The sequence below is a fragment of the Lissotriton helveticus genome, chromosome 5_1 (genome assembly GCF_964261635.1).
Source record: "Lissotriton helveticus chromosome 5_1, aLisHel1.1, whole genome shotgun sequence".
Classification (NCBI taxonomy): domain Eukaryota; kingdom Metazoa; phylum Chordata; class Amphibia; order Caudata; family Salamandridae; genus Lissotriton; species Lissotriton helveticus.
In genome coordinates this window covers 940221338-940246006 of record NC_136065.1, presented here as the reverse complement: position 1 = coordinate 940246006, position 24669 = coordinate 940221338, and the positions used below count along the sequence as shown (strand labels likewise).

The window sequence follows — 24669 nt, the reverse complement described above, 5'->3', positions numbered from 1 at the left end:
GCATTGGTGTTACCCCGCCAATGGAGTAATTGACCTGGCTATCTCTCTGAATGAATGAATAAATGAATAGGTGTTTATAGAGAACATACCTATGCCCAAAAGTTTCGTAGCACTAGAACTGAGACAGTCTCTTAAGGCAGCTCAATAGAAAAGATGAGTCTTCAACGCTTTCCAGAATGCTACATCATATTCCATTTGATGCAGGCACAGTGGTAGGGCATCCAGAGATAGGAAATGTCACAGAGAAGGTCCACCCTTCTCAACAGACTTTTTAAAATGTGACACAGTCAATAGGATAGAGATGCTGACCATACTGGGTGGTCAAAAGAGCATCTTTGCAACTGATTTTGAATAGAGGTTGGCCCTCTCTCCTAAGAGGATTTGTGTGCCAAACAGATGGTTTACATTGAATACAGGTGAGAATTGCCAGCTAGTGTAGGCTACGATGGGCCTGAGAGACCTCATTGAATTTTCCCAATTATCAAGATCATGCAGATTGCCATATTTTAGACCCTTAGCAGCCAACATGGAACAGCGAGGCCCAAAGAGCAAACATTAGCTTAAGCAAGTTTGGTAATAATGTATTCACTAAACAGGTTTTAAGATGGAAGGGAATGAAAGAGAGGATATTTCTCAAGATACTTATCCGATAACATTAAGAAGACACTACAGAGTTAATCTGCAGGGTTAAGTAGACATCCTTACTATCCAAAAACCCATGCTCTTTATCTTCTAGGATAATACCAGAGGGACATAGATCCTGAGACCATGGAGATTCTTGTTCAAGAATGAACACTTCCATTTTTGAACCATTAAGCTTTAGAAAGTTAAAATGTGTCCAATGATTGATGGTAGATACACATATCATAACATAATCCCATATTCCCCTGCAGATGTGTGAATTCTCAGAATAACTTTGGTGTCTTGTGAATAAGGAACTACTTTAAATGCAAAGACATTCATGGCTCTGGCAAGGGGAGAGAGACAGAACTGGGAATAAGGGGATGTTATGATTCGCAATGTACTCCAATATAGGCCTGGGGAGTCTCCTAACCTTTCACCTACATTTACCCTGCCATTGTACTACATAAAGGTTTTGGTGCTGACCTTTTCCCTAGTTAGGTACTGCATAAATGTTGTGGGGTTTTCCCAACATGAGGTTAGCCTCATTTATTATGCATGAGGATTCTCTGATTCACAGCAGGATGACCATCTTCTGCATAATAACTGTGTATAAGGTTCATCACTATCTTTATCCTCGGCAGACATGACACAGCAAGGTAGAATCCCTGAGGGTACCTTTTGGGTACATAAGCACCATATCTTTGCTGGGACAGGCAGAGGAGAAGACTTCCATGCTGACACAAAACGCTGAGGTCCCTGCAAGCAGATCCTCCAGTATGAGTGGTCTACCATCCCTTGCAGGGTGTCCAACTCGATCAACCATATCAAATACAATTGACAGATACAGCAGAATGAGGCAGGTGGGGATGCTTTCATTAAGTTCCCATCTGAGCTCACTGATAGTGGGATCTAGTGCCAATGCTATCTCTAGACCAGGCCTACGCACCATTTGGGTACTATCTAGCAAGTGAAGGACTTCAAACAATCTAGTAATTCAGTGGTCAATACATTTCTCGCCAATCTTGACAATGGCCAAGAGGAGGGAAATCGGCTTAAAGCTGGTTTCTACCAAAGGATCGAGGTTGGGCTTTTTCAATAAGGTTAGATCTCAGTTTCTTTCCATTTTAAGGGCACTCACCCTGATGTAAAGGAAGAGTTTAGAATGGTCATGGAAATGCATTTTACCTCTCGGTAAATCCAATTCTATTTCCATATGCAAAAAAACCTTCGCACAACAGATTTGCAAAAGGATTTTTGACACACTTGACAAAAAGATCTGCAACCTGAACTTTAACTGTGGCTGTTCAGATGTGGCCAGACTTCCTCCTGTGAGCCTTAAAGGTTTCATAAAGCAACCCCACCTCTGGGGCAACGTACAAGAGTCCTAATAAGCTGGTAGGAAAAGCCCTTTAAACGTTGCAAAATACTGCCTCACTTTGTTTGTAATTCAGGCATCTAGTGAGGTTTTGGTGTAATTTTTTTATCATTATTTATGAATAACACTGCTTGCACATACATCTAAGAAAAACATGTTTAAATATCATGCTTCTAAAATAGAATATGGCGAACAACCCAATATCTACGTGACTAACAACTAACTCAGGGTACCTACGACAAGCATTCTACTCGTGGTAAATGTGCTATAGCGTGTCGTCAGGGGAAGAAAGACCTATAAAAATGGCAATACAATACGGGACACTGCATTAGCTGATGTCAGGAGGCAGGGAGTTTGAACTGAGGGGATAGAGGAAGTCAAGTGATCTGAGCTGAGAAGATGCACAGGGAGGTTTAAATGTATCAAGGGAAATCAGGTTGGAAGATAGACAATGTTTTGCTTGGATGTCAGCAGGGTAGTTTAGGGAAGTTATGTGAACTGCTTTGAAAATAAGTAATTTGTGGAGTGCGACGGTTTTGGCTGAAGTTCAAATGAAAAGGCAGTGTTGAGGGAGCCCCATAAGTAGGTTGTTGCAGTAATCTAATTTACTTAGCACGTGCAAATTGGTTAACACTTTGGCAATGTGGAATAGGACAGATCTCTATATTTTCTAGATGCTGAAAACCTGATAGCGTGCAGCAGACAAAACAACAGTGATAAATGAGCCCATTAGAGATTTTTAGCAGAAGAGTAGACAATCAAAATGTCACGAATTAAGTGAATGAGACTAGGTGGAGAAATGGGTGTTGGTGAAGTGGGGAATTATAGGACCTCCAGTTTTGATCAGTTAAGTGTCAGACCTGTCAGCCTTAGGGTGGTCTTCCCCCACACTTTTTGCCTTCTTCCTTCCTATTTTGCTGAAATCATTGTTGTTGTCCTTAGGACACTGTACACTTTACCACTACTAATCAGTGCTAAAGTGCTTGTGCTCACTCCCTAAAACATGGTAAAATTAGCTTACATCTAGAGTTGCCACCTGGCCGGATTACTACGAGCACCACCGTTATTTTAATGTCCCTGCTGGTACAAACATAAGCAAAATCACCTAAAGCCGGTATTTTTAGCCCTTATCTGTGCATACTTCAAACAGCACTTTTAAATGTGTTATAGAGCTGTGTTAACTATCTCTGCCTCATACCTAAAGTAAAAACTGACAGGAAAATTATGTTACCAATGAATACATTAGAGTTTAGTTACAGTCTGAATTAGTGCCATGTCCAGGCCTTTGAACACTCTTAAAACTACAACAAATGGCCGGTATTTTTCTTTTGGAAAGGTGCCAATCCTACTCACACCTGATTGGCTAATTTAATTGACTTATATGTCCCTATGAAAGTGGCATACCATATACCAAGGGCTGGTAAATAAAATGTTACTAGTGGGCCTGCAGCACTTATTGTGCCACACACTTACGTAGCCCATAAAACATGTCCCAGGCCTACCTTTGCAGCTTGTATGCAGTTTTAAACTGCCAATTTGACCTGGCATAAAAAACCCTTTCCAGTCCTAAATCTCCCCTTTTATTACATATGTATTACTCTAAGGTAGGCCCTAAACAGCCCATAGGGCAGGGTGCATTGTAATTAAAAAGTTGGACATGTACTTTAAATTGTAGATGTCCTGGTAGTGGACACTTTCACTACTGTGAGGCCTATCTCTCCCATAGGATAACATTGGGTCACCTTATTACATTTGATAAGTGGTAACTTTTGTTTGGGGTACAAAAGGGGGTGGTGATGGACGGAGCATCTGAACCAATCAAACACTCACACCCAATCAAAAGATCTGGGTTTGATCCATCACCGTTCTTTAGCCCACTCTGCCACCCCAGTTCAGACATGGCCATATACAAATCAGTCTGACCCTTTGCCTCATGGGAACAGTCCAGCCCGAACTGCCAAGCCATGCCTTCCCTGGACCGGAAACAAGCTTCCGATGACCAGTTTCTGGCATTACAGCCGTCTTCAGCCCGGCTTGCTTGAATCCAGTGGCAAAGTGAGCAAGGGACTCACGTCTGAGCATACCCTGCCACACTTATGGCGGCCAAAGCAGTACAAAAGGGGGTAGTGATGGACGGAGCATCTGAACCAATCAAACACTCACACCTTGTCAAAAGATCTGGGTTTAATCCATCACCGTTCTTTAGCCCACTCTGCCACCCCAGTTCAGACATGGCCATATGCAAATCAGTCTGACCCTGTGCCTCATGGGAAACTGCCTCAGCTCACACTCAAAGAACTTTACACTAGCCTATTGTGACTAAGGACAGACTAGGACCTGGGCTGGGAGGCAGAAAATTCCAGACACTTTTGTGAGAGTGGAGGGGATCCAGAATTATTTTCTACTTCAAAGTGGGCACAAGATATAAAAATAGGAGTCTCAGACCCGCACTTCATTTCACTTCTACACCTGCGGAAGGACTCTCAGAGTACTGCCCTGCCACCTGTGGCCTGCTGTATATTTCTGAAGACTGCCCTGCTGCTCCATGAGGACTGCTTTGCTGCCTTAAGTCTGCCCTGTGCTCTCAGAGAACGTCTCTGCTGCTTGAGATATGTGCTTCTGCTGGAACCGAATACTCCAAGAGTGACTCCAAAGGCTAGTTGGCTGGCCTCCAGATCTAAACCTAATGGACATCAAAGGCTCCAACATTCTTGAACCCACACCTGGGCGCAGCTGAGTGAGTTCTGACCCTCTAGCCCCCCTTGTCCCGAATCCTTGGAAGTGGTGCTAAAGGTGCCAAGATAGCCCAAATCCAAATCCAAAACCGAGAGGAGACCAGGACCTACCTGCTCGCCAATCGGTAAAATGTGCATCACGATCGGGTTGACTTCACTGGAACTCCCGCTACGTTCTACTCCACAGCAGCAAATCCGGTTTAGTGGCTCCTCTTTGGAAGGGTATCTGGCCTTCTTGCGCCCTCGTCTGATACAGCTTCCAGCTTTGTCCTGCTGGAGATTTTCAACTTCCAAAAAAGAGACTAATTCCAATCATAGAAATCTTCACTGCGTCTTCGTCCAGTAGCTCCCATACGACAACACCTCTTACTCAGACACAGCCAGCTGCCTTGTCCTGCTGAACTTTACCTTCTCAGGTATTTTTCTTCAAAAATGTTCCTTTGTCCGTAGGTAAGCGGACACCATTGTGGGTGGCCATAACTCTCAACTTTGCCCTGGTCTCGTGCGACTAGATGTCTACAGTTTGTGCTTTGATCTCTTAGGCACTATTTTACACTTTAAAGTTTAAAAATTCATATCTCTAGTTCTACTAGTTGGATTTTTGTCATTTTGGTGTCAAATAATTTATCTAAATGTACTCCGTTTTCTGAATTTGGTGTGGGATTTTTCTTCTATCATGTTTCCACTTTATTACCGTGTAATCGCAGAAAGCAAATTACAGTGGGATTAGAGGAAGGAAAAAAAGGTTGGAAAAGAGAAGATTTGCATGTCACTGGCATCGACACAGTAAGAGAAGCCAAGAGGGGAGATGATATCACCATTGGAGATGGTGTAGAAAGAGAAGATGATGGTCTCCAGATAGAGGTTTGGCAAATCACAACTAGTAGAGAGGTTGGTATAGATAGAATAACATCCCAAAACACTGAAAAAGAGCAATCAAAGAGGTAGGATGAGATCCATTTTAGGGATAAGATTATTAGGAAGGAGAGTGAAAGTTGTGGCTTGTTGGGGTTTAGAGGGCAGGATGGCTGCTTTGAGAAGAAATTTGTGTGTGTTTCTCAGTATGTAGTTCTGGATCACTTGTCATTTACGAAACATAGGTCACAGTGTAATTATGGTTTACAACGAGCAATGTTGATATAAAGACGCTGGAAACTTTCACAGCACTAGCTAGCTTCCACCACTCACTGAGTTCATTTACCTCGTTTTTCTCATGTTCATCCTTTCTTGGTTTTCCTATGATCTCAACTTCTCCCCCTGATAATGGGAGCAGTAGTCGTGGGCCTGAGGTGCACGGGGTTGTCCGTATCCTACACTAAGGGTGGTCTCCAGGGTTGCTCAAATTCCAGGAGTTCTGGTTCTCCTTGGGATTCATCACAGAATTATTATAGCACATGCTGGTAAGTAAACTTTTGTTCACAATTAAACCTGCGTGCTATAGTGATAATTGTGCAGTGTACTGTACTCTCAGGTTACGGAGCAGCAGATATAAGACAGTGAGGGAACAAGTCAATCCTACATTTCACATTACGTCTGACTTGTAGCAGGAAGAGAAGTGCCTCTCTCACTTTTCCTTGTTTCTTCCTTTCTTTTCCCTGGGCTTTGCATCAGAGATGCTTACAAATTGGCAGGACCTGACTCTGTCAGAAGGGCACCGTTTGCCTCGAACCACCCGCCCTCAATATATACTAGTATTAGCAGGTCTTGACAACAAGCTTCTGGAGAGAGGAATGTAACTGTATCAAATGCTCTAAAAAATCAAGTTATGCAAGTAAAGGTGGGATATGGTTGAAGAGAGCTGAGGAAATATGGTTAGGTAGCAGAGTGAGTGCTGTTACTGGTGATTGGGGGGCATGCAAATCTGATCAAAATGGATAAGTAGGCTGTTAGATGTAAAATAATATGGTTTCAAACTTGATATTCCAGTATTTTGAGGAAGATCAGAGGCAGGGATACTGGGCAATGTTTGAGGGGAATGGTTGACAGTAGGTGTACTTATAAAAATGGAAGTACTAATGCAGATTTGAAACAAAGTGGGTAGGTTAAAGATAGAAGAGAGGGATTAAATGTAATTTGAGAGCTAAAGGATGAACTTGATGATTTTAGTATAGGAATGAGTTGTATTGATGAGATGGTATAGAAGTTAGAAAGTTCTATTCAGTGATGTGGTGGGTGGCTAGAGATGACTAAAGAAGTAGATGAGGTGCTAACTATGGTTGATAGTTTGTCTCTCATGGTGGCAGCCTTTGTGGCAACAAAATCCTTGGCAGTGATTTAGGAGCATGTGATCGGAATGTGTTAGGAGGACTGAGTTGTTGATTGTGCATGCTAGTCTTCCAGGGTGTGGTGGAGAGCAGTGATACGATTATGAAAAAATTTGAGTTTTGCATTGTGTAAGGGGAGTGCTAATGTGACTAAAGCTTGCTTTTGGGAGAGGATGTGGCATTGCGGCCTGAGCTGCCGACTTTGGAACCTGGGGAACCAGGTTTGAGCTTCGCCGTCAGCTCACCATGCAGTGATTCTGGGAAAATCATAATGTGACCTTAGTTATGTAACTGGTGCTCAGGTAAAGTACTTCAGTGCCTTCAGATTGAGTTTGTGGTATTTAAAAACTGAAAAAATAAATACATTATTGTAACGGTTACTATTATCCTGGGGCTTTTGTTTACGCTGCTTGCCTCCAAGTGCCATCTGTCTTGTTTTAAGTGAGCCAGTGTGATCCTTTGTTGTGGACGTGGGCCAGCAGGTGAGAATGAACGTAAAGGGTGGTATACGTTAAAGGCACGTTGACGTGTGGTGTCATAGTATGGGACCGGTTGCAGAAGTGTGTGATTGTTGTGGCTATGGTTGAGAAGCTAGTCAGGAGAGTGATGACTTCTTGAAATAGAAGAGGAGATGATAAAAGGACCGGGAGAGGGAGATAGGTGGATATCTGTATAACATTGTGGTCAAAGGGGAAGAGAGAGAGAAGTTAAGCATGCTTGAAATGAATTAGAGGTCCATAAATTGGCTCTATTTGTAAGTGAGGAGTGTGTATTTACTAAAGAGTGATCAGACAGATTTTCTTGGAATGGTCTTAAGGCAGTTATCTAACTTTTTTTGGAAGCAAATATTTTTGCGAGAATATGTCACATTAAAACTACTTTGAAGGCAATTCACTTGGGAAGTCAGGTTTGAAATAAACAATGAACTAAGCACCAGATATTCAGATCAGGAGAGAAGCCAAGCCTGGAAGGATTGTTTCATGTGAAGAAGGATTCTATGGTTAGCATGTTGACATGTAGGTATGTGTGCTGCTATAATTGGCGCAATGGTTATTTTAAAATGTTTTATTGGCCATCAAATAAAACAGTTGGCCATACAGACAATTAAACAAATACCTATCAAATATAGCATAGGCGTAACACTGACTCCGGGGGAGTTCACTGTTCCTGCTTTATTACAGATGTCGTTAGTTGGAATCCCAGTAAGGCAGCCTCAGCTTTAATTCCTTCTGAGGTAGATAAAACGAGTACCTTATAATTGGTAATAGGAATATCTGCTATTTACAGGGCTTCGTAGTGTACATTCAAAATCTCGAGCACTGGCAACAAATACCGTGATGGCGGACTGAGGACTAACAGCATAAAGCTTCGACCTTTAAACAATGTGTAATACACCGCAGGGAATATATGTGCAGAAATAACTGGCATCCGTCTGCAAACAAAAAATGGATACACTGTGACAAGGAAGATTAGATCACAACGAGATATATGCCAACTTTAAATTGCATATACGTGTCATTAAAATGTGGCCAAGTAATGTCATACTTATTTATTAAAATGTCTTCTCACACCTAACGTTTTCTTGGCATACAAGTGGGTCAAATCATATTATCGACATTCTTTAGTAGTCTAGCCCACAAATTACTACAGAGGATAATCTTTTGGGCCAATAACAACTTCATTGAGTCTAGAATTGTATGCTGTATTTAGATGTAGAAAGTTCGGAGGCCTACTCTGGAATTATTTTTTTGTTTGAGGAAGACCCCGTGCAGAATTTCGAAAACAGTAAGTGCCGGTTCTCAGAGGTGTTTCAGGAACCCGGAGCGGTGCTGCCGAATGCCGGAGTTGCTAAATACCAAGGCTGTTCATCCTTGATTCCACGCATGCTTCTTTCTTCTCATCCACCACCACACACTCATAGCCCCTTTATGTTACTCTTTCTGTTTTTTTTTTCTTCCCTGCTTTTTAGGTTTTGCCTCGCCAAAAAGATGCGCTCTGCGCATCTTTTTCGGCGCAGGCGAAAACCTGATGAGAACAGTAGTGTGGCTTTGGTTTGGCCCTCGTCATTGATTGGCTGGCTCCGTAAACGGAGCCTTGTCATTGGACGAGGGGCCTGTCCGTCAATGCCGGACCAGACACGGGGGCGTTCCCGACATTCTTTGGCTTTTGCCGACGTCACGGGACGCCGGGAACGCCCCCGAGTCTGGTCCGGCATTGCCGGCACCCGCCTTCCGTCGTCAGCGTCTCTCCTCCCCCTTCCTGCTCCAAGGCCGTCGTCGGCCGTCGTCAGCGTCTCTCCTCCCCCTTTCCCGCCCCCTCCCGCACTCCTCTGAGACACCTCTCTTCTCCTCTGAGACACCCCTCTTCTCTTCTGAGACACCTCCCTTCGTTTCTTCCTGCAGACTCTACCTCCGCCTTGGAGACACCCCCTTCCGCTCGCAGACACTTCTCATCACCCCCTCACAGACACCTCCTTTTTCCTCGCAGACACCTCGTTTCTCTCTGCAGACACCCCAGCTGCCCCCCCCCCCCTCTTCCCGGTCCTTCAGTTCAATCCGAGGCGGTCTTTCGACAGCACCGTCGCCTCTCCGAGCAGGAAGCAGCCTCGTGCCTTTTGGGGCCTCTCTGAGATAGACATCGGAGAAAGAATTCATTTCCAGCGGGAGAGCTGCTCAGAGCCGCCTCATTATCAGCAGGCCGCGTCCGACACGGCGCAGTCAATCCCTTTCCCGCCCCCTCCCGCTTGTTTCCTCATGGCCGCCTTCCTCCTTCCCCGCCCCCGGAGCCCGGACACAGACTCAGCGCGGCGGCTGCACTCCACACGGACCCGGCTCCTGGCCCCCTCACCCTACCGAAACGGTTCCAGCAGGTTTCTGGGGCCCAACACCCCCGTCCAGCAGGTAAGAACGGCACCCCGGGAGGGAGGATGTGCTGCAGGGGGAAGGGAGCTGGGAGGAGACAGCCGGATCGGTCCGAGCCCGGAGACCAGGCAGGTAGGACAGTGGCACGGGGCACTTGGTTATTCTGTGGATTATTGTAGCCGTCCCAAGTGGCTAGGCTTCAGGGCGCTTCATCTGTAACTGGAAGACAAGTCCCCGAGGGTGCGGGCATTGTGTGCGCCAAGCGATACCCTGCCTGCCTGTCTGCTCTCTTTACTGGAGCGCTGCAGCCAACTGTGTGAGTACAAGTTGTGTAAGACCCTTCATTCACATTTCGTTCTCCTAACTGAATGTGCCTGTAGCTCTCGGAGTCTTCTCAATGTGTCTGTTGGCAAGCTTGAAACCCTTGCTTTAGAGTCCAGCTCTACACCTGGATCTGATGGGTCCCTTGGTCTTTTTTTCTGCCCGACACCTCACAAAGCACTGTCGCTTTTCTGAAAAATGTTATTAATGTTGCACATTCGATTCTTTTTCCTGCTTCACCTCATCATGAATCATTGAGTTAGTGCAGCATATGCTCTGAGCTCACAACTTTCTTTACTGCCCTTTCCTCAAACACGTTGACATTCTCGAACACGGCACAAGGCGCTGTGGTGTACTGGTAGAGGTAAGAAAACAAACTGTGTGCGTTTCCCCATATCTGCTTCTCTCCGACACGCACTCACCATCATCACTGCTTCATCTACACGAGCATGACACTGACTAGGCACTCTCTCAGTTCTATGTGGTCATATACCGAAGTCTTTTTTGGCCACAAAATGTGGTGTATCATCTAGAATGTTCCCTTGATCTTTTGTGAGTGCTTTGCAAACGTGACCATAATGCATAAAGTGCTGTATCCTGGAGTGTACTATACGCCTTCCTAGCTTCTCTTTTGTTGAAATCCATAATTCAAACTGGTTGCAAATTATGCAAAATACGTAATTTGTAACTATGAACTCATTCCTGCGAGAAACAACTGCTGAAGCTATAATTAGTATCCAAAACCTTAAAAAGCATGCACTTTGCCTATTTGTGGTTCGCAGTGGTACCACTGCCTTCCCAAGTTCACTGCCTATACACTGCAGACATGCCTTGTAGCCAAAATTCCCTTGCTCGTGGTAATCTCTGGGCATGGCAATGCTTCACTGGCAGAGAGCACCACTCACCTTCAGCCAGTACCCATAGGGCATGCCCTCAGTAGGGCCTCCTTGATCTTCTGCACTGATGCCCTGTTCCAAGTAGGCCTGATCGCAGTCTGTACGTGTGGTACGGTCAATGTCAACCCCATTATATCTGTCATTCATTAACACTACGACAAGCTGCGCATTGCAAGTTACCGAATGTACAAGTACTCGCGCCACCTTCAAGTGCACAGCATTGGCAAAGTCCTGACGAGCAAACTAGCGAAGAGACGGACTACTTAATGTTTGACATAGAAATGTATGAATTTGGAAAGTTTGCAAATATCTTAGCTACTTGTAAAATGCCTGTTCAACGCAAGGGCAGTTTCAAAGCGCTGCAAATGTCACCAGCCTTGGGGTTGGGAGGACCGAAGCAAGAACCGGGACTCGAGCCTGTGATCGCAGGTCCCACCCACAGCTCTGCCCGGGGGTGCGATGAGGCATCTCGAGTTCTATAGTAAATGAAACATTACCGTTATGGCTTGTTAAAATATAGGGCTTCAAGACGGCCTCAGTGTTGAGCTTTCATGTATCAACCTGTTGTATTGTGGGAGATGTAGTCTTGGCCAGTTTCAATTAAACAAACGGGACCAAGATACCGGTTAACAGGAAACGTACAGGGCATAACATTCATTAGTCATGAAGACAGCTTGTACCTCTAAAAATCCGGAAACCCTGCATGCGAATATGATGTTACGTTAAATGCACTTGAATCGCACAATCCCAACCTTTCACGATCCGCGTGCCCTGTCCGGCTCGCCCATTCACTGGCGTGAATGCGGTTGTGTGTAGAAATGTGTCCCTCAGAGAGGCGGGCAGGCTGGGAGCAGACTGGTATGTGCATTGCTTGGTGGTGGGTTATAGTCAGGGAACAAATCCTAAAAAAATAAGTGGGGATACAGAGTGCAGATACAGAGTGCAGATACAGAGTGCAGATACAGAGTGCAGATACAGAGTGCAGATACAGAGTGCAGATGCAGAGTGCAGATGCAGAGTGCAGATGCAGAGTGCAGATGCAGATGCAGATGCAGAGTGCAGAGTGCAGAGTGCAGAGTGCAGAGTGCAGAGTGCAGAGTGCAGAGTGCAGAGTGCAGAGTGCAGAGTGCAGAGTGCAGAGTGCAGAGTGGAGCTTCAGAGTGGAGCTTCAGAGTGCAGAGTGTCAAAAGCAATGCCAATAGCTCTAACTTTAACAAAGGCAAAACCATTGCATTGTAAATGCTTGTTCCCTTTGTCATAATGTTTCCTCCTTCTGTCCCCTTTTTTGTTGTTATCTCTCTTGCTCTGAATTATAGTCTTACGGAAAAATAAGTGTCCTTCCCCAGCTGCAACCATCGGCTCAACTTAAATCACTAACTGAATGTGATCTGTGCAGGAGTGGGAGGAAAGATTGTGAGCACTGACGACCGTCAGCAGCTGCAGCATGCAGAAGATGAGGTGCAAAAGTGAAGGAGGAGCTTTAAAGGACGCCACATGAGGCAGTTACAAGATCTGACACGCTGGCTGCTAACAAGAACCAAGCCCGGCAGAGAGGGCGACATGATCACGAGCACTGTTCCGCCAACTGGCAGCCTAGACGCTTCGAAGCCACGCAGGGACCCCAGCCACGCAGGAGCCTCCTGACTCCACCCATTCTGTCGGCCGACAGAAAAAAAGAACAGGTGGCATGCAGGGTAAATACGACTTAAGTACTCCCGGTGGGATGGAGTGGGGTAGGGACTCCAGCATTCCTTTTGTTCTTTTTTCTGTCTGTGAGATAGATATATCTCACTTGTAATGAATGGGAGGAGGACCTAGAGGTAAGGAAGGATCTACACTGTTAGTGTGCGGCCTGAGGATCCTATGATGTCTCACATCAGTCAATAATGATGGTCGGTGATGCTGTCAACAGACCTAACATGATCAGCATTCTCTCAGAGGAAAACCAGCTCTGTCTATGAGCAGGTTATCAGAATATTGATAACAGAAATATAGTTGGGCATAGATATTGTTGCCTAAGGTTTACAAAAGTATCGTTTTGTAAATAATACTAGCAGCCCGTCCCGACGTTGTCCGGGAGCAATTATGGCTCAGGGCCCCCGCCCGCCCTCCCTGACGTTGTGTAACCTGCCCACCTCACTGGTCACGTCACTTTTTCCTGATGTAATGCCCTGTTTGGTACCTGCCCACGTCACTTGCCACGTCACTTTTTTGTCCTGTAATGCCCCGTTTGCTACCCGCTCCACTTTGTATGCTTTTGTCCCCTGCACACGTTTGTTTTTCCTCCTGTTAACCTGCCACGTTACTGCCCACGTCACCTTTTCCTCCTGTAAGGCCCCGTTTCACTTTTTTGTCCTGTAATGGCCTGTTTGCTCCCCGCTCCACTTTGTACGCTTTTGTCACCTGCACATGTTTGTTTTTCCTCCTGTTAACCTGCCCACATTACTTTTTCCTGCACACGTTTGTTTTTCCTCCAGTACCTGTGGCTCGCTCACCGCTCCTCCCGTTTCTTTTTCCTCCTGTTAACCTGCCCACGTTACTTTTTCCTGCACACGTTTGTTTTTCCTCCTTTACCTGTGGCTCGCTCACCGCTCCTCCCCGCCGCCGCTCCTCCCTCACGTTGCGGACTGGTAACTTGGCGCCCTACTTCATCCGCCGCTGACCGCTCCTCCCTGCCGCCGCTCCTCACTGTCTACCCGCCGATCCTCTCCGCCTGTCCGCCGGTCATGTCCGCTGCTCCCCTGATCTCCGCCGCTCCTCGTCACTGCTCCTCCCCGCGCTGATCTCCACCGCTCCTCCCCGCGCTGATCTCTGCTGCTCCTGTACGCTGCTCCTCGCATGTACGCCGCTCCTGATGTCAGCACGCACGTCGCGGCCGGCGCTACTTCAGAAGGGGCTACTTTTTTTTAACTTACATTTTTTAATAACATATTTATTTTTTAATTTTTATAGCCTATGTCCATCTGCACACCCTGAGGATTACAACGATGTATCGGGTGTGTGGATTGGCGCTGTGGTTCCCGAGTTTACCTGGCTCAAAGGTTTGTGTTCTCTCTTTATAATAGTAGTATAGATTACACCATAATAGTTATGTCAGGTGATATTTTTGTTATCAGTATTTTGACATATAATCATAGGGCACCAGAATATCGTGATCTAAATATCCTCTGACGAAAATATAGTGTCCTAAGTATCTTAAAGAAAATATATTGCTTCATTGGATGTAGGCTTTCTCATATTGATTTCAATATTTTTGTAAACTACACCATGCTTTTGTCAGACAATATGTAGCCCATAATAATCTATTACCATATCATACCACATCATACCATACAAGTATGTTGTGGCATACTGTGACTAATAGAATTTTGGTATAAATTTTCAGGATAACCTTTACTAGTGTCTGTTCAGTGGTTGCTTTTGTGTGTGGGTCTGACCCAATTCTGCAGAAGCTTTTAATACTGGAAGAGAACGGTTACAGTCCAATAGCCAGCAGGTTCTGTAGGGTCCAGTGAGTGAATATTTTTCTAATAGAAGATTAGTAATGAACTACTGAAGGGCCCGAGGGTGAATTAAGGAGTGTATTGATTTTTTGGGCACTGGGTAGAGTGAGTCAGTCAGTCAGTCAGTGAGACCTTATATCACATCCTCATGGAAATCACAACAGTCTACTTCTTCTATGGTATTTTTGGTGTTCTCCATGCATCACAGAAGGTTCAATGAAATAATTTAGGCAACAAAAACGTTGCGATACCTATATACTAATGAAAAATATTGAAAACAAAAATCAAAGAACGAATAAAAGTTAGAGAACATTGACTCTTTTCAAAGGGTTTAATTGGGGTTCAAACCTGTAAGGTGGGCGTGTCTGGATGCTGAAAGTTCTTGGAAAATAATGGCTTCCAGAGTGCTTCCCTTGAGAGGTCAAACTTCACTGACATTGGTGCACTGTTTTGTTGCACGTTGAACCAAACCTACAGAAATTACATATAGTTAAACACTTTCTCTTATGATTTAAAATCATGAATTTACCTGGTTCCACGTGTACAGCTATTTATTGCACATTTTGTGAGTACAATCAAAAGCGCATTTGTAAACTATGAATTTCCAAGAGTCACTCTATATATTTGACAAGCTTAGCGACTGCCGAGGACAGGTATTAAGCATTCACAACGTGTGAGCTGTCCAACTTTGACAACATAATGTTCGAGTGTATGGGCTGCACACATCAGGAGGAGCAGGGAATGGTCACAGAATCCACTGCATGTAGTCCCCAATGTGAACATTTGAGTGTGCCGCTTTTTGTGGCATTGTGACCCATGTCTCCTTAAGGAACAGGGATCACAATGCCGGCACACAGCGGTTTGAATGTTGGAATCACGGTCTGGTTTTCTATGCAGTTTTCCATCTCAGCATCTTTTCACTAGGAGTTGCAAACCAATTCCTGCCTCATTAGTATGCCTGAGGCAGGAGGTTTGTGACCTTTAGCGAAAAGTCTCTTTGCATGCACAGATTATGAGCATCCCTTGCCAAACAAAGAGAGAGGGTAGTCAAAGCACAATGGAAAAAAGCCTCTTTTGTGAATCAAGCGATGTATCACCTTTTCTGTGAAATGATGACCTGTTCTGTTTTTCCTTGCATAGTTTTTAAGTAAAATTTTACATTAATCTGTCATAAATGTAATGAATTATAAAGGACATAAAACTATGTTAATGCCTCGTTAAAAACAAATTGCAGCTACAATAAAATCGTTCTTATTCTTAGTTTTTAGAAACTTTAGAAATTCTTTTTAAAAATGCAAAAAAAAGCAAACTTTCATATTAAAATTGACCACTACACGATGAAAGCAGCAATCAGCACCGTAACAGCCTGAAGAGGTCAAATAATTGGCATATAAAACCCCTGCAAAAATCAAGCCTAACCTAAACTAACCTGACCTAACCTCACTTAACGTAATCTAACATACCATAAAATAACATCATAGCATATCATGCACCATCTGTTGCCCATTTATCAGTCAGAAAAGATTCAGTGCATCAAAAACCTGAAGTGGTCTGAATGATCAACTGAACCACAGCCTATCTTCTCGAAGTACCGGGCACCAAATAGTCACATTAGCGACTCCGTCTCAAAGCGTACACACTGTGGCTACTCATCTTCTCCAGCACAGCTGTAAAACCATTAGGCTTTATCATTGACAGTATCCTCATATTTGCACCTCTTGTCAGCAGGCTAATCCACTCGTCCCACTTCCATCTATGCCAACTAAAAAGAACCTGCTCTCCAATGATCAGCGGCACCTGCACTTGTCATATCCAGGAATGAAGCTTGGAAGGCCATCCTGACTGGCTTACCAGTGAATGTTTTGATACATAGTTCTCGAATCGTCAGCTTGACTAATCACAGACAAAAGGAAATTGAATCACATATCCCAGTTCCTGAGGGATCTTCGTTGGCACTCCTAGAAACTCGAATAATGATTGTAGTGCTCTTTTTCTAACTAAAAGCTAAATGCTAAACACCTGTCCCATTCACCCTGCTTAGGGAAAGTTGGTCTAGGCACTTTCTGCAGGGTCATCCTCAAACTTTTTGCCTTCTTTTTTCTGTATTCTGAACCCATTTTGGTTGGCTTTTAGGACTCTACCATTGCTAACCAGTGCTGAAGTGCCAGTGCTCTCTCCTTTAAATATGGCAAAACTGTCTTACACCCAATTGGTACATTTAATTTACTTATAAGTCCCTAGTAAAGTGGCACACTGAATGCACCCTTGCTTGTAAATTCAATTTTACTAGTGGGTCTGCAGCACCTTTTGTGCAATCCACTTTAGTGCCCGTTTTTAAACATGTTTCATGCCTTCCATTGCAGCCTGTGTGTGAAGTTTTGAACTGCCATTTTGACCTTGCAAAATAAACTTTTTTGCGAGGCCTAGAACTTTTTTAATACATGTCAGTCCCCCTAGGGTAGGCCTTACACAGCCCAGAGGGAAGGTGCAGTGTATTTAAATAGTTGGCCATGTAGTTGTAAGTTTTACATATCCTTGTAGTGAAAAACGTTTAAATTATTTTTTCACTACTGCAAGGCCTACCTCTCGCTTAGGGATTGCATCTAAAAAATTGTCTTATCTTATAATTTCTTTATTTTGGCCAAAGGCCATAAAAGATTTCATTGCAAAACATCGTCCATAAAATAATCTAAAGTGTTTCAGCCAAATGTTACATATTTTCAATAAAATTGGCAATTGCAGTAAAACAATTTAGTTAAATAAAGCCTTTTTAAAATATACATGGAGTAATGTCTAATTATTCATACAGTCCAAGGTAAGTTTCACTGATATCTTGGACATTAGTATATCACAACTTTAGCCCTATTCTCCTCCGTATTAGACCTACTATAAACAAATATCTTGATACCGCAAATATGACATGTGGTCGGGTACTTATTGTCAGTACCCTCAGCGCCTCTTGATGTTTTCGGAATCCCAACGAATTACATAGTGGTCGAATCCATTTGCTCCTTGCCCTATCATACGCCGGGCAAAAAAACCAAAATATGTGCAATGTTTTCGATGTTGTTTGTAGGCCCTAAAGTGCATCTAGTGCATAGAGAACAGACAAGATCCTCTCCCCCCCCATTTTATAGTATAGCTCTTGATCTGTGATGTGTTATATCTTAACTTTAGATACAAAATTCTTGCTAGGAAAGGTTGTATATGGTCAAGGAAATCCCCGCGAATCGGACTTGGCTTAATAGAAAGGAATTCACTTGTTAACCTTCCTAATCTTGGGTCAGAGTGGAGGGCATTCAATGTATATTGCCAGTAAATACCCTTTAGATTACCTTAACAACTTGGTGTTAAATTATGTGGTTTAGTCCAGTATGATTCAAGGCCTAACTCAATCAACCTTTTCTGGACAAATCTTAACCAAGGGAAGGTAAGACATGTATCAATATTCAGTAATTCGCGTACACCTTTCTATATGCTAGTAATTCTGGCGTAGTTCATAGCGTATCCTATAGAGCAGTGGACTAGGGTTGCGAGATGACCTATTCTCTTCAAATTTAGGTAGTGGAACATTGAGACAGGTGATGTTGATTGGGGTAATCCTAATAATCTCCTTGCAAACTTGTTTTCCCCAGCTGTTTGGTGTCGGATGTCGGTTGTGCCCCATAACTCTGATCCATACAATGCTGCAGCCTGGACCTTACTTTTATATATCTCACGTGCTGGTGTCCCAGCTTTGCTTGTAGTTGAGCTGTACTTCTTAAGGATTGCCCCTGACCCTTGGGCTAACCTTAAGGCTAAAAACATGTAATTTAAAACCCTCTTTAATGGTGACGTCGGATTTTAAGTCACAATTCTGAAAATGACACTTTTAGAAAGCTGACATTTTCTTGTCCCAACCATTTAGTGGTGCCTGCAGCCTGTATTATGGATCACATGACTAAGTGTAGCCAGTAGTAGGTCTTTGTGGCTTACTAAATTAAACAAAAAGAGAAGTACCCCCAACGAAGAGTTTGAAAAATTCTCGGGAGGGTAGACTTACTGGCAAAAAGGATTTTTTTTTATCCTTTTATATAAAACCCCTCACTCACCAACCTAGTGGTGACATGCTTCATCATCGGGGTCCACCCTGGTGACCTAGCGTCACCAGGATGTGCTTCAACACCTGTAATACAGTGGAGCGGGTTGTGACTGTAGGTGCAAAAAAATAATGTTAGAAATTGTCCTGGTTTAACTCAAAACATAATTTTTATTTTAGAGCAACTGAACAATATTAAAAAGTAAAGGCGAGATACTGGTAGGAAAGTTACGACCAGAGTATCTCTATAGTGTCTTTGTGGGATGGTCAACATGTTTTTACCAATGGGCAAATACCCGGTATTCCTCAGGACCAAAAACCAGGGAGACGGACGGTGTGGGCCCCCTAAAAGGCGCACCCTATCCTGAACCCCTGTGTACCTAATGGCAAATGGCCAGTGGTATAGACGCTCAGTCGAGTGGACGAGCATGCGAAAAAAGAAAAAAGAGACCTGTGGGGAGAAAAAGTAAACAAACATCAGCTATGATCATGCTTACTATCCTGTTACGTCGTGATGTGTCTCTGTGCTGTGATATTTCATGCCAATGAGGTTTGCAGCCCTCCATGTGATCAAATAACGTGATGATTGAGTGTCCGTGGGTTTTTTTTTTGGGACACATACACATATCAATAGGTGCGTGCATTGCTACATGCATTATTGTTTATCGCACTCGTAAGTATTCTTGAAGGTGCATATTTCCGCGCAAAAATTACCTTCGTAGTACCCAGTTATTGCATGGTGATTGCGAAAAATCGGCGCTGCAAATTGTGCCCTTATTATTAAGTAACATGCAAGACTAACACACATGTAACACATAAAAGTACACACAAGCTGCATGGCATAAGGAGGGAAGGCTTACTTAGTTATAGGCTCTCAAGTGCTTCAACGGGCAGGGGGTAGGCTCTTCACAAGCGGGGAACATATTCTGTAATATCGGAATATGAATGGGTGAGAGACGGGGCTGCTGGTCGAGCGGCGTAGGATATGCCCGACTCGATTACGTGATTACACAGCGATCCCCGACAGTGTGTCAGGATACAGGATATCTGAGGGGAAAGATGTCTACTTACAGTTAGTTGGTGAAGAAACCGGCCATTAACCTACTTCTACCGTCCTCTGCTCGGCTAGTAATGCCGTGCGGGACGGGCTCCGTAATGAAATGTTTGCCGCTTCCGGGATGGGCGTGGTTACGAGGCGGCAATGGGAGGGGCTACAAACGTCACATGGCGTTATGACGTGAAGGGAGGGGTGTGGTCCAAGTAGGACTGACACCGATTTTGGCCGAATAAATGGGCAAGTGGCGGTTTTTGGGATATTAAATAATGGTGTCAGGTCCTACAAGATGCATGAGGACCTTGCTAACAAACATAGGAAAGAAAAGGGCTATATTTGCTAAAGGCTATGCCCAAGGATAGTAATCCAGGTGAAGCACTGGTGCCTAAATCACTACTGGTGTTAGTAGTGACGAAATGTAAAGGGAATGTGAAAACGATACCAAGTGGGTTTGGGGAAACTCAGTGGATCATACGATAGGGTACGTAGGTATTATTATAGTATCTATGCTTCAGAGGTTCATTGAGTAGGAGGCTTTGCAGGAATTATTTTAGTACAGAAGCCCATGGGATATTGTCATTAAGACCTATCTTATGGGTGGAAAGTCTATAAATCCACCGTTTTCCTTTTCAAAGAGACGTGTCTGTACATTAGGACCCGGTTGGATTTGTTCGATCACGGTCCACCTCATATCATTGGGGGTGTGATGTTCTGTGAGGAAGTGATCTGTGAGTCTTGTGTTGTTTTTCTTGCATCTGATTGTACTCCGATGCTCTGATATACGTTGCTTCACTTTTCGTGTGGTCATTCCTATATAGGGTTTGCCGCAGGAGCATTTGATCAAATATACAACGTTGTGGCTGTTACAGTTGGTATGTGACCTCTGCTCCCAAACTTTTCCATCTTCAAGGTTCAAGGTCTTGATGTTGTCGGTGAGGTGACAGACACTGCAGTCCCCACATCTTGAGTGTCCCGTTACTGGTGGAAGTCCCCATATTTCTGTGATGCTGGGATTGGCGGTGGCTTACTCCCAGACAGTGAGACAAAGGGGGAATATGTGTTGACAGGAAAGATCATCTCTTGCACATCACAAAGGCTCCGCCTCAGCACATTCACAAATGGTTTCACACTAGTCATTTGTGCCCCAAGAAGAGCTGGGGCAAAGGCAGGAAGGAAGGTCATGCCAAACACCTCTGGGGGGTGGAACTCTCCAGAACCTTCTTCAAAGCTGGCACCAGGTATAAATATTGAACCTGAGACCCAACTCAGGTCTGCTGTGCTGCTCTTCTGCAAGAAGGACTGCTATTGTGATGCCCTGCTACACTGCTGCCCTGCTGCCTTCTGCCCTACTGCCTGAGTGAAATGAACTGGACCTACATCTTGATCCAAGGACCACCAGAGTGACTCTATGGGCTAGTTGGCTGGTCTCCTGATCAGAGCCTTCGGGACCAAAAAGGCTGCAACTACCATGAACCCAGCACCTGGACTCTATCTACTGTGACTCTTGCCCCCAAGTGGTGCCACCCAGGTCCTGTTCCTTCAAAGTGGGGCTGAAGGGGCTCTACCAGCCCAGCTGTGGTCTTTCGTTTGGGCAGCACTGACACAGAATCATGCATCCACTCATAGCTCCACATCTGAAATCTCGCTGCATAGTGCATCTGCAGCACAGGACATTGCAGCCCGCAGCTCATCAGAACCGCCGTGCGTGACACATCCCAGATGCAGGACTTCGCATTGCAAGCCTTGTTGATGACTTTATCAGAACTGCTATTGTGTGGGCACCCTCAACGCAGGACTTCGCATTGCTGCCGCAGTTCATCGGAACTGTCGCTGCATGACGCATCTTCAATTCTTCAAAGCGGGATCTAGCAACAATCAGGATTTAAGAAACTTTGTTCAGCTGGCCTAACTTGGTCCCTGTGTCCGACCTGCCCTCCATCGCGGTTGAACTGAACTTGTGCCTTTGTCCTGGTTTGGCGCTCACCATGCCATTCCAGTTTGGACCCAGGCATTTGTAAATCAGTCTTGACCTGCTCCCCATGGTAACAGTCCAGCCCACAATGCCATCCAGGTCCTCCCTGGACCAGGAACAAGCATCCTGGGACCAGTTTTGGGGTATCACCCCTCATCAGCCAGGCTAGCTTGAATCCAATGGCATACTGAGCACGGGACCCGCGCCTAGGCTCGGGGTCAATACCTTGGTTTAAACACATTAAGACTTGGATGTACAAGCTGGGCCTACATATAGCCTGGGACATTTTATTTGGTACTCTGAGAGTGAGATTTATTTTAATTTTCAGTGTAACCCAGAATTTGAATTGTTTTAGAACCACCTCAAGCTAGATCAATCTTCTTAAAGTTCACATGGTGACTGGTCTCAATAAGTCCGCAAAGCGATTAAAACATTCCTGTTCTCCCCATCCTAACCTCTTACTGCCCTTCCATTCTCTTTCCCCCCTCAGGTTTTGTTATAGTTTAGCGCCGGGACGCCTCGTTGCTGGGGCAGCTGTTCGCGCTCAATAAAACGTTATAACATAACATAACATAACAAGTCACTCTCAGTGGATGCAGGAGGATACAATTTGCACTCCATTTCGGTCTGTGAAAGTCTGGTATAATTTAAATATTGCAGAGCCTCTCCCTAGGGAAGAGAACTGTGTGGACACACCTCACATGTGGCTTCACAGAAGAGGGACACTGCAGCATACCCTGCTGCATAGGCACCATGCAGGACACCCCAGAGAAAGATCTCTCTGTCCAGATGCATGGCACCTTAAAATAAAAATCGATCCACACTTATGGAACCTCATAGGAGTAATACTGAGCCCAAGCATATGGCATCTTAGAAATGGGAGTATGCCCAGACATATGACAATTCAAAGAAAGGGACACTACACCCAAGCATGTGACATCTCAAATGGGTACCATAGCCAAACATGCCAGATATATAACAGTTCAGCTGGTGACACCATAACCCAGTACCTGAAACCTCCTACAGTGTCACTATTGTCAGAGACATGGCCCCCTTGGAATGTACACTGTACCCTGACACATGGCGTTCATGAGGAGGGTCAATATTGTTGGATAAATAGTGCCTCCTAAAGTGGTACTTTTCAAACTGTCCCTTCAGCCATCAGGTTTCGTTGCTGCTCAACAACAGAGGTGTTCCTGGGATCACTCTGGCCACCTTTTGGAGGATGACTGCAAGGGATGAAGTGCACAATCTGGAAATACCTGCATGTACTGTGTTTCCGCAGTCTAGATGAGACAGCAATGATGCTTGCTGTGCTGACCTAATGTCTGCTGCAAGTACGGAGGGTTTCAGCTTTCTCAGTAGAGGAGGTTGGAAGTAGGTACCTATTGACACTTTGTTGATGTGTTTTATCATGTTTAGTTTCTGATCAATTATAAAACCAAGAGATTTGGACAAGGGAATTACGAAGTGTGAGATGCCCAGCGCTGACAAGGCTAAAGCCATTCTTCACCTGGGGGAAAGTCACTGAGGGACAGAGTGAGAGTTCTGTTTTGTGGGGCTCATTTGCAAGAGGAATGGGTTCACCTAACGTGTTAATTTAGCTAGTGGCATTATCAAATTGGCTACGCTGGCCAGAATAGGTACTCTCAGATGTAGTTGTGTATTTTCTGTATGTTGGTATGAGAACACATTTTGCCTAGTAGCACAGACACACAGAGTTCCAAAAGCAAGTTGAAGGATGAGTTGAAACAAATGAGCTTGTGGTATTGTGGGAGATTTACTTTTCACATGCGGAGATCTTGCAGCTAGAAACGATTGTAATGATTTTAGATCCATAGCATCAGTAGCTATTTTGGATAACAGAATGTGTGGGAGTGAATAATGACTGATGGTGTCAAAAGCCATCATAAGATTAACTAGGATAAGTAGGCAAACATCATGCTGATCCAGAATTCTAAGTGTGGTATCTAGTATTTGCAGGCTCACTACCTTAGTGTTATGTTTGGGACAGAATCTCAACTGAAGTGTCTTTAATTGATTTTCCTGGAGATGTGGGTCAAAAGTTGTGATGCAACAGCATTCCCAATGATCTTGACTAGCAATGGTTATTTAAATACCTGTCTGATGTTTTTTTAGTTGTTGTGTTCAAGGCTTGGTTTCCTGAGGAGGGGGTTACTTTGACCTGAATTAAGTGATGAGGTGAATATATCTTGTTGAAGTGAGTAATTTATGATTTTGAGAAGTTAAGATGAAATCTCCTCTGTGTATGTTTAATTCAATGTGGCTGGGATCAGGACATAAGATGGAGGGTTTGTGTATGGTATGATATCCATAATTACTTGAAGGTCTAGTATTTATTTCTTCTGTGCACCTTAACCTCCACAAGAAGATGGCATTGGCAAAGGACAGAATATCTGGTTCCAAGTGAAGGATTCCCAGGTTTGTGAACACGTAACCACACTATCACCCAAACACCTCCAACCTAATATGGAAGTCAGCATTGCTGGCAGAGAAAATGTCAAACAGAGCCCACCCTGCATAGGAAAGGGAAAGAAATCTAAGCAGGCAAGAACAGAGCGAGGACTTGAAAATGGGCTCGTAAGAGTTTTAATGCCACCGTAATGCACACAAACGGCCCCTGGATCTTACGTTGTGCTCACAATTGTTGTGCCCACAATAACGTTATGAATTCAAACAAAGTTGTACATTAATATGATGTCAGTGAAAGCAAAAATTACCCTAAGAATCCCTTTAATCACGGATGCATTTGCCCTTCTTGGAAGTGTATAGTGTTATATACATGGTTTTAGAGTAATGAAGCACATGGGTTGACTCCTATTACATAGCCAGTCATCTCCTTGAAGGGAAGTGTGAATGTAGTTTAAACCAAGAGTCACAGCATGCGTGATGTTAGCATTGAGAAATCTTACACATGTTGCCGTGGGTTTAATATACATAAATATAACGAAGCAACAGGCAATTC

At 44.3% G+C, this 24669-nt stretch overlaps 1 protein-coding gene across 7 annotated transcripts in view; it reads right to left on the bottom strand.

Moving 5' to 3' along the window:
• CC2D2B (coiled-coil and C2 domain containing 2B) overlaps positions 1-24669 on the bottom strand; it is a 1917855-nt gene that overhangs the window by 35003 nt on the left and 1858183 nt on the right. For 6 of the 7 annotated variants that reach the window (XM_078643430.1, XM_078643435.1, XM_078643436.1 and 3 more), the window contains one exon: positions 14928-15050. The exons of the other annotated variant lie outside the window; for it this stretch is intronic. In XM_078643430.1, the coding sequence (XP_078499556.1) occupies positions 14928-15050 (123 nt within the window). The remainder of the gene's footprint in view (positions 1-14927; positions 15051-24669) is intronic. 7 annotated transcript variants of the gene reach the window in all.